Source organism: Vanacampus margaritifer, chromosome 19 (genome assembly GCF_051991255.1).
Source record: "Vanacampus margaritifer isolate UIUO_Vmar chromosome 19, RoL_Vmar_1.0, whole genome shotgun sequence".
Taxonomy (NCBI): domain Eukaryota; kingdom Metazoa; phylum Chordata; class Actinopteri; order Syngnathiformes; family Syngnathidae; genus Vanacampus; species Vanacampus margaritifer.
This window is the reverse complement of record NC_135450.1, coordinates 2,196,935-2,208,719: the sequence shown is the minus strand read 5'-3', so window position 1 is coordinate 2,208,719 and position 11,785 is coordinate 2,196,935. Positions and strand designations below refer to the sequence as shown.

The following is an 11,785-nucleotide window of genomic DNA, read 5'->3' as shown; positions in this document are numbered from 1 at the left end:
CAAGTGCTGCAGTCCTGACCTATATTTCATACAGGAATGCAGGCGCGTGTTTCCAGCAGCTTTCACAACGCATTTATTTTGCGCAGTGTGCAGAAGCCAACCAATTAGGCCTGTTGGCGCTCAGAGTGAGAGATGGAGAATACCGGGAAATCTTTGCACGCTCGTTTTGTTTTTAGTAAATATACAGTGTAGCCTACCCGTTATCACTAAAGGGAAAATGCAAGAATTAGGATTCCAATATAACCGGCATTATGTTGCCTAGATTCTTTTACAAAAATACGCTGCACACACACACAAACTAAAAAAAAAAAAAAAAAAAACATTTTATATTTGCTTACTCCGCCAATTTGGACAATTGGACCAGGTATGCAGCAGTGAAATGTATGACTAAAATAACAACATTGTAAATCCAAGCATAACCGGAATTCCAGAGTAATGCAGCCTCATTTTATTTTTGCTTGAAGTAAATTGTAAACTGGTGGAAAATAAATACGACCGTACTACTATAGGCCTATGCTACTAATAAATCATAACATTAATAATAAGAATGATATACTGTAATAAGGGGTGGTATGAATATGGTTGTTTTTGTTCTAGTAAAACCAATGTCATCTTTAAATATTAAATTCGTTGCATGGTGATTTGTTTCGATTTTTGTTGATGAAAATAATTATGCAGCAATACTGAAAAGGGCACATACTGCCTAGTTACAACTCGGTTCTGGCTTGTGCTCTCCTCGTCGATACAAGCCTCTGCGGATCGTTGGCGTCTGACAGTGATAAATGAGCTCCTCTGCGCAGTTTATGCATTTATTTATTTATATTTCCCTCCTGTAATCCGGGGCCAAACAACGAGCAAAGAAACACGGACGGAATAATATAATATTATAAAAGAGAAAAATATTTTTTTTATATGTATTCCGTTGAATAAAGTAAGTATAAAATGCCATATACCACACACGCGTGCGCGTGCACACACACAAACACACACACGCGCGTGCATGGTGCAAACCACCGCAGTTGAGCCTTTACAAACAAAGATGTGTCGGTGAAAAACAGCTGCAGCTTCTTTTTTTATTTTCCTGAATTTGGGAGCCGGCCCATCCATCATGGCTGTCACTATCAATCCAATAACAGCAGACAACTGCAATTCCGTCTCCTATCGAACCGAAGCTGGATACGTGACCTGCTCCTACAACTAATTTTGTTGCTTTTTTTTCTTCAAACGCCCACACACGACCTCTCCATCGTTCTCGCTCTCTTCCCATGCAGGCCTTCTTCACATCAACACACTCTGCGTTGTCCTTCTTTCTTTATTTTGTCTCGATTTGGTTCTACTGAAGACGTTCTGTGTTTTGGTGATAGGAAAATCATTAAAACATAATCCCAAAAAGATTGAACTCTTTATAAACTCTCTTCAGTTGCACACACAGAGAAAAGAATGAAAAGAAAATGCAAACGAAACCATGTTGGTTGGCGGGGTGTGGTGATGTCACAATAATAATAATTTTAAAAAAAAAACGCAACGAAGAAGCACAAATCTATACAGCACATATTTTTCAAATATATTCCACAGTGTTTGAGTGTGTGTGTTCGCGTGTGTCGTGTATGTACATTGTTGTTAAGACAGGAGATGCAGATATGGAAGTAAAGCTTCACTTTTGATTCGTAAAGAAGAGAAAAAGGTGTCATCCCTGTGGCCCGCTGTGGTATAAAAATAAATAAATAATTTAGAATGAAACTGAAGGGAAATGCATGACTGCTTCTCTTCTAAATGACTTTTCCTTTCTTTCTTTCTTTCTTTTATTAAACAGCAGCCACACACCTCCACTGCGATTTGCGCTCCCGAGCGTCCCGTTCTTGTTTATACTAAAGCCTCTTTGTAAACTTCATTTAAAAAAATAAAATTAAATTAAAAAAAAGCCTACAGGTGATGCATTTTTCCCCACACTTGATCCTCTACACACGTGTGCGTGCAAGCCGTAGGGCAACAAAGTTGAGGTGGGGCGCGAGGGGTGGTCACGTGGATATGCACCGGCAGCTTCAAGCTCCACAAAATGAATGAATGAAGATCCCTGAGCCAACCATGGAGGCCTGCAAAGACAAACATGGGTATGAGGAGGATGCCATTTTTTTATTATTATTTTTCATTATAATAAGATAAAAAAACAAAAACTCATACACACACACAATCAAATTATGTTCGCAGCATGTGCACAACGGCAAATTATATTTATGCACGTCTTATTTTTAAGACTATTGCAGAAAACTGACATTTCTTGTTTGTCTCCGTCGTTGTTGCCCTTTTGATCGACTCAAATTGTTGTGTGGAACAAAATGAAAATTAACAACCAATATACATTATAATAATGTAAAGGTGTATATATATATATATATATATATATATATATATATATATATATATATATATATATATATATATATAAATAAAAAATGTGATTGTCCATTTATATATTTATGATTAATATTTAAATACTTTAGTCATACAACTTGTCTAAGAACAACTTTTTCTCCTCACAAGACCCACTTTGATCTGTTAGATTGATGTGGTAAATTATTGTTTACACAATTTCACACTAGTAAGATCCTGCATTTGGTATTGAACTAATTTAGTCTTTTTTTTTTCAGGTTAGGGTTGGATGAAAGGGTTGGATAAAAGCAGTTGCTTCTGTTTAATAAAGCGAATTGGAGGTCAAGTTACCACATTTTGCTCCAGCCTTCCTTTAAGCAATTAATTATTTACTATTGTTCATCATCATTTTGGAAATAACTTTTTAAAGAGCAATCATTTCAAAATAAGATGTGTTGTGTCTGAAGCAGAGCATATGTCAATGCTATACAGAGGGCAGGAGGCTATAATGCAAAGTCACTTATGTATTCCATGCTGGTTAAATGTTATGGCTCTGGCTTTATTGTGCATGGAAAAGCGTAATATTTCTGCAGTCCTGAGGATATTTACTGCTGCAGTCAGCATATGCTCTCACTGCAGATGAAATTGGGGGAGGAAAAAACACCAGGCTTCATTGAACTACACAGTAACTACCCACTCATCATTAATTGACAAGTAATTAGATTAAATCACCGCCAAATACATATACAATACAGTGTTTATTGTAATTGAAAAGCCATGTCGATCTATCTTTGATTTTTTTCACATAAAACATCATGATACCCTTTGAACTTCATTAGCAATATTCGGGGGATGATCAGACAAGGAATGAGGCAGCTGTGTTGGCCGAATTTGGCCCACTGAATAAAAAATGATGCAAATGCATTTCCTATTTACATATAAAGAGCTCTATTAATCAAGGTAAGTGTCATTACAGCGTGGCTCATTGAGCAGTGGAGTGTGGGTGTTAAATAAAATTCTCTGTGCTTGGATGCCTTCGGCAGGCAATATGTCTTGATTTGAGAACTGTCAGCAGCAGTATGAAGCTGATTGGGGCTGAAGGAGGGGGAAGAGGGGGGTAGAGGTGGGATTAGCCTGATTCTTAATCAGATTGCAGGATGAGAAGAGATGGCAGGAGCACAAAATGAAGCTGAAAGAGAAAGAAGGCAAGGAGGAATGTGATCCGGCCACCACTTTTTATTTATGAATCACAAGGACTATTTTCTGAAACTGCTGTCTAAAAGAGATTCAAAATGTGAAAGTACTTCAACAGAATTGTAGTGTTATCCCCTTTCTTTGATTCAAAACAAACAATGCAATAAACATGTTATTTGTAAGGTAGTTTTATACCGAACAAAATGCAAACATTGCAACTTGTTCCCAGATCAAAATTTTAAGATATTCTACAAAATGTATAATAATAAGTGTTTTAAAAAAAAAAAAAAAAACACATTGAAAAAAATATATACTATCCGTTCTGGCCGCCTTAAAACCTTAAACTTCTACCTTACAGAGCCAACAGGCCGCAATAAACTTTGTGTGTGGTTTTTTTAGTGTTGACATGCATGTCAATCTGCCGTAGGACTAATAGTTGGGGTTAGGATGAGGCTCAGTGAGGTTGTAGTATGGTTGACGTTCCAAAACATGTAGTCAACACTAAAACAATCCCTAGCTAAATAGCTCAGTCAGATAGACACGGACCGGGGTCGAGTCCCATGAACTCCACTTATGTTTTACTTTACTTTTTTTTTTAAATATTTAACATGGCCAATAGAGCTCGCTAAACTAAAATACGTAAGGTCGTAATTTGTATTCGTATGTGGTCGCATAAATGAGCTCTTGCTCTGTTGCATGTTGGTTTGCTGTTCAGCAGTTTTGTGCCATCCTTGAATTGAATGGTCAATTTAATGCACGTTCTTTGCACTTGGGGGGGGGGGGGGGGGGGGGTGGCACAGTATGTGGTTATGTTTTTATATAATTCAAACATTTTATTGTTGAAGGCTGGATATTTTTTACATGCAGTGAGCAAGAAATATATTATGATACTGTGTTGAACTGGTTCAATAAAAAAAAAAAAGACATATGCATGTATTTTGTCCATGTTTAAAATGCCATGTTTGTCATACAACTGGTTAGGAAGTGCATGGTTGTATGTTGTATTACACACAAGTACTTCTTAACCTCCTGTAGATAGCCCCGAACCTGTTGTCAGGATATTTTGAGTAGATGAATGAAATGAGAGCAGAAATATGCAGCAATAAACTTACTTCACCCTGTTGTTGAGGCTGGCCTCAGAGGTTTGGGCTTACATGTAGTGCCACTGCCCGTCCATGCCCATGTTCATACCCATACCACCCATTGGACCTGGAACAAGAATGTATGAAGTGTCCAACTTTTATTTGTTTCAATTAAGCTCAATATTAACTCCACAAATGATAACAGGATGAATAGACTCCAATGTTTAGTTTTTTGTCTTGTACTATCTTTAATACGTTATTTTAGGTGGTTAGGAAGCTATAGTTATGTTTAAAGTGAATAGAAACAAATGTTAGAATTGTGGGTTTAACTACAGAGAGAATACTCACCTCCGGGTCGAAGCCCCATGTGCTGCTGTCCATCAAGGACAAAGCCTCCCATTGGCTGGCCGTCTGGACTGTAAGCTGTACCCTGACTCACTGAAAGAAGAATAGAGAAAAATAAACGTGTCAATGGGACAAAACATGAATTACACCTGTTTGTAGAACCATTTCAACCTTCTCTGTCTCTGAGACCCTCAGGGAGTAAATATGATGAGGCTACTAAAATCTGGAACAGTCTTTCAAAAGATGTGAAACACATCGATGGCATTGGGCCGAAATCTCAAAAGTCACAATTTGGCAAATTTTATATTTTATCAAAACTCTATACTTGTGGGCAGTCCACACCTGTGGGTGTTATTTTTATGAATTATTGACCAATCTAAAGTGTTGAAAATGGCTTGCTCCCTTTAACCCTATTCAATTCAATTCAAAATTTTATTTAATTATTTAATAGAAACCCTATAAAGCCTGAACCATGAAATATATGAGATAAAATACAGATTCTTTGTAAATACAATATTTATTGGTCCTTTTAAAAATAAAAATAAATCAACTTCTACATATGACTTTTGATTTGTGTCATATTTGATACATTCAGTCACAAGCTTTAAAATCATACATTTATAAATGTCAAAAATATAATAATAATAATAAACAAACATATCAAAAATATTAGTGTTTCCAAAAATCTGGAAAAAAAATTCCCACTATTAATAAGTATAGGTGTCTCTCCTCAATTGGAGTGATCTTGCAAGGTCGCTGGAAAAGCCATCAGATGGGTGATATTGCCCTCTAACGGATTAGAGTTAGAGAGCAGTAAATGTGCCAGATCATATACGTCAGCGTTTCAATGAAAGAAAGAAAAAATGAAATAAAGTAGAGGGTTCAAAATGTCTTGTATTTAATATGATACGTTTGACTTTATAGGGTTAATGATTGAACAAGGTTTGGGCCCAACACCAGCGATAACAGGCTGAAAACCATTCAATTTTATCAGTGTATATGACAACTTGAAATATTTTAAGTTAATTAATTATTAATGGTTGTTTTATGGAATGATTTTATTTGCCTTCTTGTAAGTTTATGTAGCTGTAAAGCACTTTTTATTGACTTGTGTGCGAAACGTGCTCTACAAATAAACCTGCCTTGCCCTGCCTTTTATACCTACTAAACTAAACTAATCTGTCTAATCACCTCTGATTATCATTTAATAACACACTAAGTTCCATCATTTACTTTATGATCTGTAAACTCTGTACAAACTGTTTTTACCTGCTCTGTTGGACTGGTCAATCATAGGCTGAACTATTCTCCTCCTTGCATTGATGAACCTGGAAATCAAATGTATGTCATGTAAATAATGATTGTTTTGTGCATATGCAATAACAATTTCCACAGTTCATGAGAGGCTTGAACAAAATCAGATTAGTTAAACAAACAAATTTTCGCAGTTAGGAAAAATCACAACTTTTCATTTGAAAATAGGTATTTTTTTTAAATGAGTTAATTTGGTGTTCTCAATGCTGTCATTCACAAGTTGACCTTGATTAGCTCTATTAAATACCCAATTCTTCAGTTAAAACATTCAGGAGCAACCCTTACACAAACAGGAAACGCATGCTGTGTCTCCAGGGACTTCACTAATAATGCGCTTCACTTCCACAGGTACAATCTGGTGTATTAGAAGCTCTTGTAACATATCTATAAAAAGAAAAAAAATCTATTGATTTAGGTTTAGCCTTGTAGCCACAGGCTATAATGTGACTAACTGGTTTGTCAATGCTTTTTCATGAACACATCCCCAAGGCAGTACAGTGAGTCTGAGTGCATTGACATCTGCATTAGAGCTTGCATAGCATGCGGATCTGAATGTGCATTGCTATTTAATTAGATCTGGAGAATTGCTTTTAAAATGTATGCTACATTTATGAGGAAATCTACTCTAGATAATAACTGCATTGAAAAATACATTTGAATTACATAGATTTGAATCAACGCATTTAAGAACTGAATCTGAATTGTGCAATTTGAATTTGAATTCTTGGTTTGGAACTGAAGTCCACTAAACTTAAAACTGAATTTAAAATTATGAACTGTGCTTCAGATAGACAGATCTGCTATTTATCCAATCAGCACCTTCGTTTTTGAGCACATGACACAGGCTCTCTGGGTAGTAGATCCTAACCTACATAACACCTTTCTTTAACCTTTTAAAGTCATCAGGTCAGGAAGAGATGAAAAGGTGATTCATTTCAAATTTAGACAAGGACAGTATATTGTTAGCAGCATATCACAACGAAGCCGCGTAGTCATTATGTCTTGATTTCCGCTTTGATTTCCATTTAGTTTTTTCTTATCTTAACGTCATACTTTAGGCATTACTGACACCTACAGGTAGAAACAGAACATATTGATAGACAGTAGGGGCTCATCAGCTCAGTAAGATAGAGTAATATTAATTATTTTTCACAAATCATAAATATATACCTGAGGATTGCTATATTATCTGTCTGGATGTGTTGCTGCACCATTTCTGTTCAAACATCAGGCGTCTGAGGGCAAAACACTAATGTCATATCAATGCTACTTTAGTTAAACTGTCCATAGCATTTCCTATTGCGTGTTAGCATTAATGTAACTTGAAAAACACATACATTGTGACACTTATCATCATCATATTTGAATTTTAAGGCTTAGAATAAAAATACAAAATGGAAAAATCTGAATTGAATTTGGTTTTGCTAGTTAATTGGTTAGGTTTCCATGACCCTAAAAGCTTGGCCATTTCATAATATCTTCCCTTAAGTGAAAATAACATCTCAGATAAAATGTGGAAATTAGAATGGCACTTACCAGTTGTTGACTTGAAGAATGGTGAGGCCTGTGTCTTGTGCTAGTTGTTTCTTCTGTTCCTCTGAGGGATACGGGTGCTGCATGAGATAAGAAAAAGGGGTTCAATGTTAGGGAGAGTCATGTGCCTTCAATTCCAAATGTGACTGCACAAGTGTATTCCAAAAAAAACATTGCCGGACCAATGTTTGGCCCTGTTAACACTTGAGGCTAAAAGTGCGTGGCTTTGTGTGACATTATTTGACATTGCTTGACAAACGATCGGGTGGGATGTAAAGAGGCACAATAGTGTCTTTTGTTTGGGGCCTTGGTAAGGCCAGGCCCCCCATGACCCTGCAACCCCTCCCCACCACACTCCACCCCCTATCCTCTAGCCTGGTCTTTTTGCAGACTTCTTTCTGTATGTGTCATGGGAACCATTTTCTGGGATTTTACTGTCATTGTGGGGACCACGTCTCCTTGTGGGGACATTTTGGTGGTCCCCATTAGTCCAGACCTCTTTTTGAGGGTCAAGACATGGTTTTAGAGGGTAGGTTTGAATTGGGTTTTGGTTAAGGTTAGGATTAGGCAATTGGTTGCGGTGGTTAAGGTTAGGGTAAGGGGCTAGGAAATGCATTATGTCAATGAGATGTCCCCACGAGAAATGTAGACCCAACGTGCGCGTGTGTGTGTGTGTGTGTGTGTGTGTGTGTGTGTGTGTGTGTGTGTGTGTGCGTGTGTGTGTGTGTGTGTGTGTGTGTGTGTGTGTGTGTGTGTGTGTGTGTGTGTGTGATGGAGGAGGGCGGCAGATGGCAGACAGAGGTGACCCATGCACTGGGAACAGGGTCGTGGGCCAGTCGCTATTCTGCTGCTGTCAGACCATCAGTTGCCTCCTGTGGTCATCAGTGAAGGATGAGCTTCCAAGCACTTCATTTTCAACTTCTTTTCAGGCTAGGAACACAAATATGTGCACACTAGGGGTACTATTTTTGTAGACAGGCGCCCGAGCGCATCTTCATTTTCATGCCGGTGCAAGTCGAGTTTACCGTGTTTGGGAATTTGGCAGACGGAGCTGGACTGCCATCAGCGCACCTGGCAATCTAGTAACAGAAAGTAGACTGCGCTTGGTATAAAAACGGGTGTATCATTTTTCATGCCAAGGCAAGTATATTTTAGCAGGTTTGTAAATTTGATATCTCGCGCTACGCCTCCACAGGCATTCTGGCAGATACTGTTGCATGCTCACGCCTCATTTGTCTATTTGGTAACCAGTTGTACTTGGACTTGTTTTGGTCCATGTCATTGTATTTTCTTTGTTAATATGACAACAGAGTTATTGTCTGTAGATTATTAGACAAAGATAGAGGCTAAGGGTCTAACACTAACCCTAAAGAAACCTAAGGTTTCACTAGGATTAATCTTTTAAAACTAGACTTTGAATAAACTTTCATCTGGTGCTGTCAAAGTTAAAGCATTAACTAATTAATTAACCACAAAAATTATCGCATTAATCATGTATTAACGCACATTAATAACACTTTTAATTTTGACCACAGATTATGTCATGGTGTGTGTTTTGCTTTGGTTTATGAGTCGTTTGTTTTCCTTGTGTGTCTGCCTTTGTCAATGTCTCGTCTAGTTTTATCATGTCCTCCTGTGCTCGTCATCCCGGTCTCTGGTGTCACCCAATCAGCTCCCCAAGCCACGTGTGTCTTGTCCAAGTGTCTCTCGTCTCGTTACTACGTGTATTAGGCCCCGTCCAGACGGAAGCAAAGCCGGCTTCGTTCGTCAAACAAATCTCGTACACACAGAAGCATTTCAAGACTTGTGTGTGTCCAAAATAAGACGCTGAGGTCGTTTAACGGCTGTAATATATATGCCAAGTCTGGAGTGGTGCTGTAGCGCAGCCACAGGGAGTTAACGGAAAACGTAGAAGAAGAATCAGCGAAGAAGACGAAAAAAAAATCCTAACTTTATTGCAATCTACAGAACAAACATGGCTTTGCATGTATCAAAACAACATGAAAAAGACGAACACAGAAGAAATGAGAATGGCGGATGATCAAGTACAACACCGCTTGTTGAACGTGGGAATAAAGAAGCAAAATATTTTTCTGCAAAAACATAAGCAAGCTAAAGAGGCTGCGCAAAACGACTACGACACAGCTATCCGCCATTGTTGTTGACAGACTGACGGTTCGCGCGCAGTCACGCAAGAATTGGTGCATACGTCATCAATCTGCAAAAATGCGTCGTCATCGAGCTGCCACCATTACGTCATCACTGGAGGAGTATCCTGCATATGGTGTCCAGATGGACGCGTTTTGAAATCTTTCCACTCTGGAGCCCGGTTTCAAAAGTGATCGGTTTCAAGCTCTGAAACCGCACCATCGTGTGGATGAACGGCCTAAACGGTAAGAAACGATACATTGAAACTGGCTTTCGTGTGGACGGGGTCGCAAGTTCCCTGCTTTCTTTCAGTCCTTGTCAAGTCATTGTCTTTATCACACCCTGTTCCTGCTCCTATGTGTCCTGCCTTTTTATGTTTGGTATTATAGAGTTTTGGTTTGAACTTGTTTTGGTGTCTTGTATTGTACTTTGTTTGCCTTTTGTTGGTTGGGTCCACAACCACCACAAACCTGACAGATTATTCTTTAGCTTCACAGAGGATGGCATTACATTAAAAGGTAGCACAGGATGTGTTTGAGCAATAAACATAACTACATGCATGTAAGTAAAGCCCTTAATAAATGTTTGTGTATGACATTCCGAATATTTGTTCATGTCAAACTATTGGGGTCATTTTTTTCCACTTTAAATTATGCAAGCAATTAACTGATTTGAAAAAGAGAAGGATAAGCGTGTGTAGTGGATACAAATTTATGAAGACGTCTTTATAGCATTAAATGTTGAAAAAATTAACACATGACAGGTGCGCTTTAAATTTGGCGGGCAAAAAATGTTGATTAGAAAAAGCCTTTTTAATTAAACAATTAATCTTGATTAATCAAAATGTTAAAATGTGATGAATCTGATTTAAAAAAAAATATCGTTTGACATCTTTACTTTCATTACATTATAGTTGACTGCAAAAAATCTTCCGTCAACCCTCATTGCATACACGTGCATACATGACTCCATGGGTACATTTACATGTAAACAACAACATTCATTAAAGGAAACAGTCTAGTATCTTTGATATACAGAATTTTTCATCACTTTTACCTCCCCAAAAAATATTCTGTTTTAATTAATAACAGAATAGCAACTTCATGTACAGTGTATTAATATCTCATTTGATCCAATAGTTCAAACTCGTTAAATCAATAGGGACATAATCAAGAGACCTTCACTTTACAAACCTCATCTGAACAGCCAAACAAATCTAGGAAAAGACTTGTTTTGCTTCTTAGTGTGAGGCCATGAGTGGATTCCAGGGTGCAATGACTAAATTCAAAGTTTGGCATTCGTCTTTGAATGTGGCCAAATGTAAGGTTGCATGGAAACCACCAGTTTGACCAGGCTAATGAGACGATAATGAATAATATAATGAATCGAAACCTTTACAGCTGCTTTCTCAATAGCTTCCCCAGAAGGGGATCTTTCAAGTCTCTTCAGAATGGGCCACAAAAGCATGAGGCTACGACGGAGGAACCCCCTATGCTGTAACCAGCCGAAAGCTTTACACAGCAACATAATCCAGCTTCATTCACAACCTCAACAACTGATGAATGCTTGATCGCTTGGGTGTTGCAATGGGCCTTTCAGAAGACAGTCTCCTTGCACACTTTTCATTGGCACATCCTGCCATGGCAAACTTTTGCTTAACAAATTAGACCTGAAAGAGGATTGGGGACAGAAAAGGAATAATTCAATTATCTTCCTTTTTTTCCATCTGGAAAATCTAAAGGTATGCTTTGGAAAGGAAGGGATTACTATGAGTACAAGATCTGTGTGCGCCTCTTATG

At 37.9% G+C, this 11,785-nt stretch overlaps 1 protein-coding gene across 2 annotated transcripts in view; it reads right to left on the bottom strand.

Moving 5' to 3' along the window:
* Positions 1-1,390: 1,390 nt before the first annotated feature.
* Positions 1,391-11,785, bottom strand: part of meis2b (Meis homeobox 2b) — a 31,426-nt gene continuing 21,031 nt past the window's right edge. Inside the window, exons 9-13 of one of the 2 annotated variants that reach the window (XM_077552162.1) lie at positions 7,842-7,918; positions 6,261-6,319; positions 4,995-5,084; positions 4,677-4,773; positions 1,391-2,093 (exon numbers count right to left, since the gene is read on the bottom strand). In XM_077552162.1, the coding sequence (XP_077408288.1) occupies positions 4,715-4,773; positions 4,995-5,084; positions 6,261-6,319; positions 7,842-7,918 (285 nt within the window). In that variant the 3' untranslated portion in view covers positions 1,391-2,093; positions 4,677-4,714. The other variant, XM_077552163.1, reaches the window with a different exon arrangement.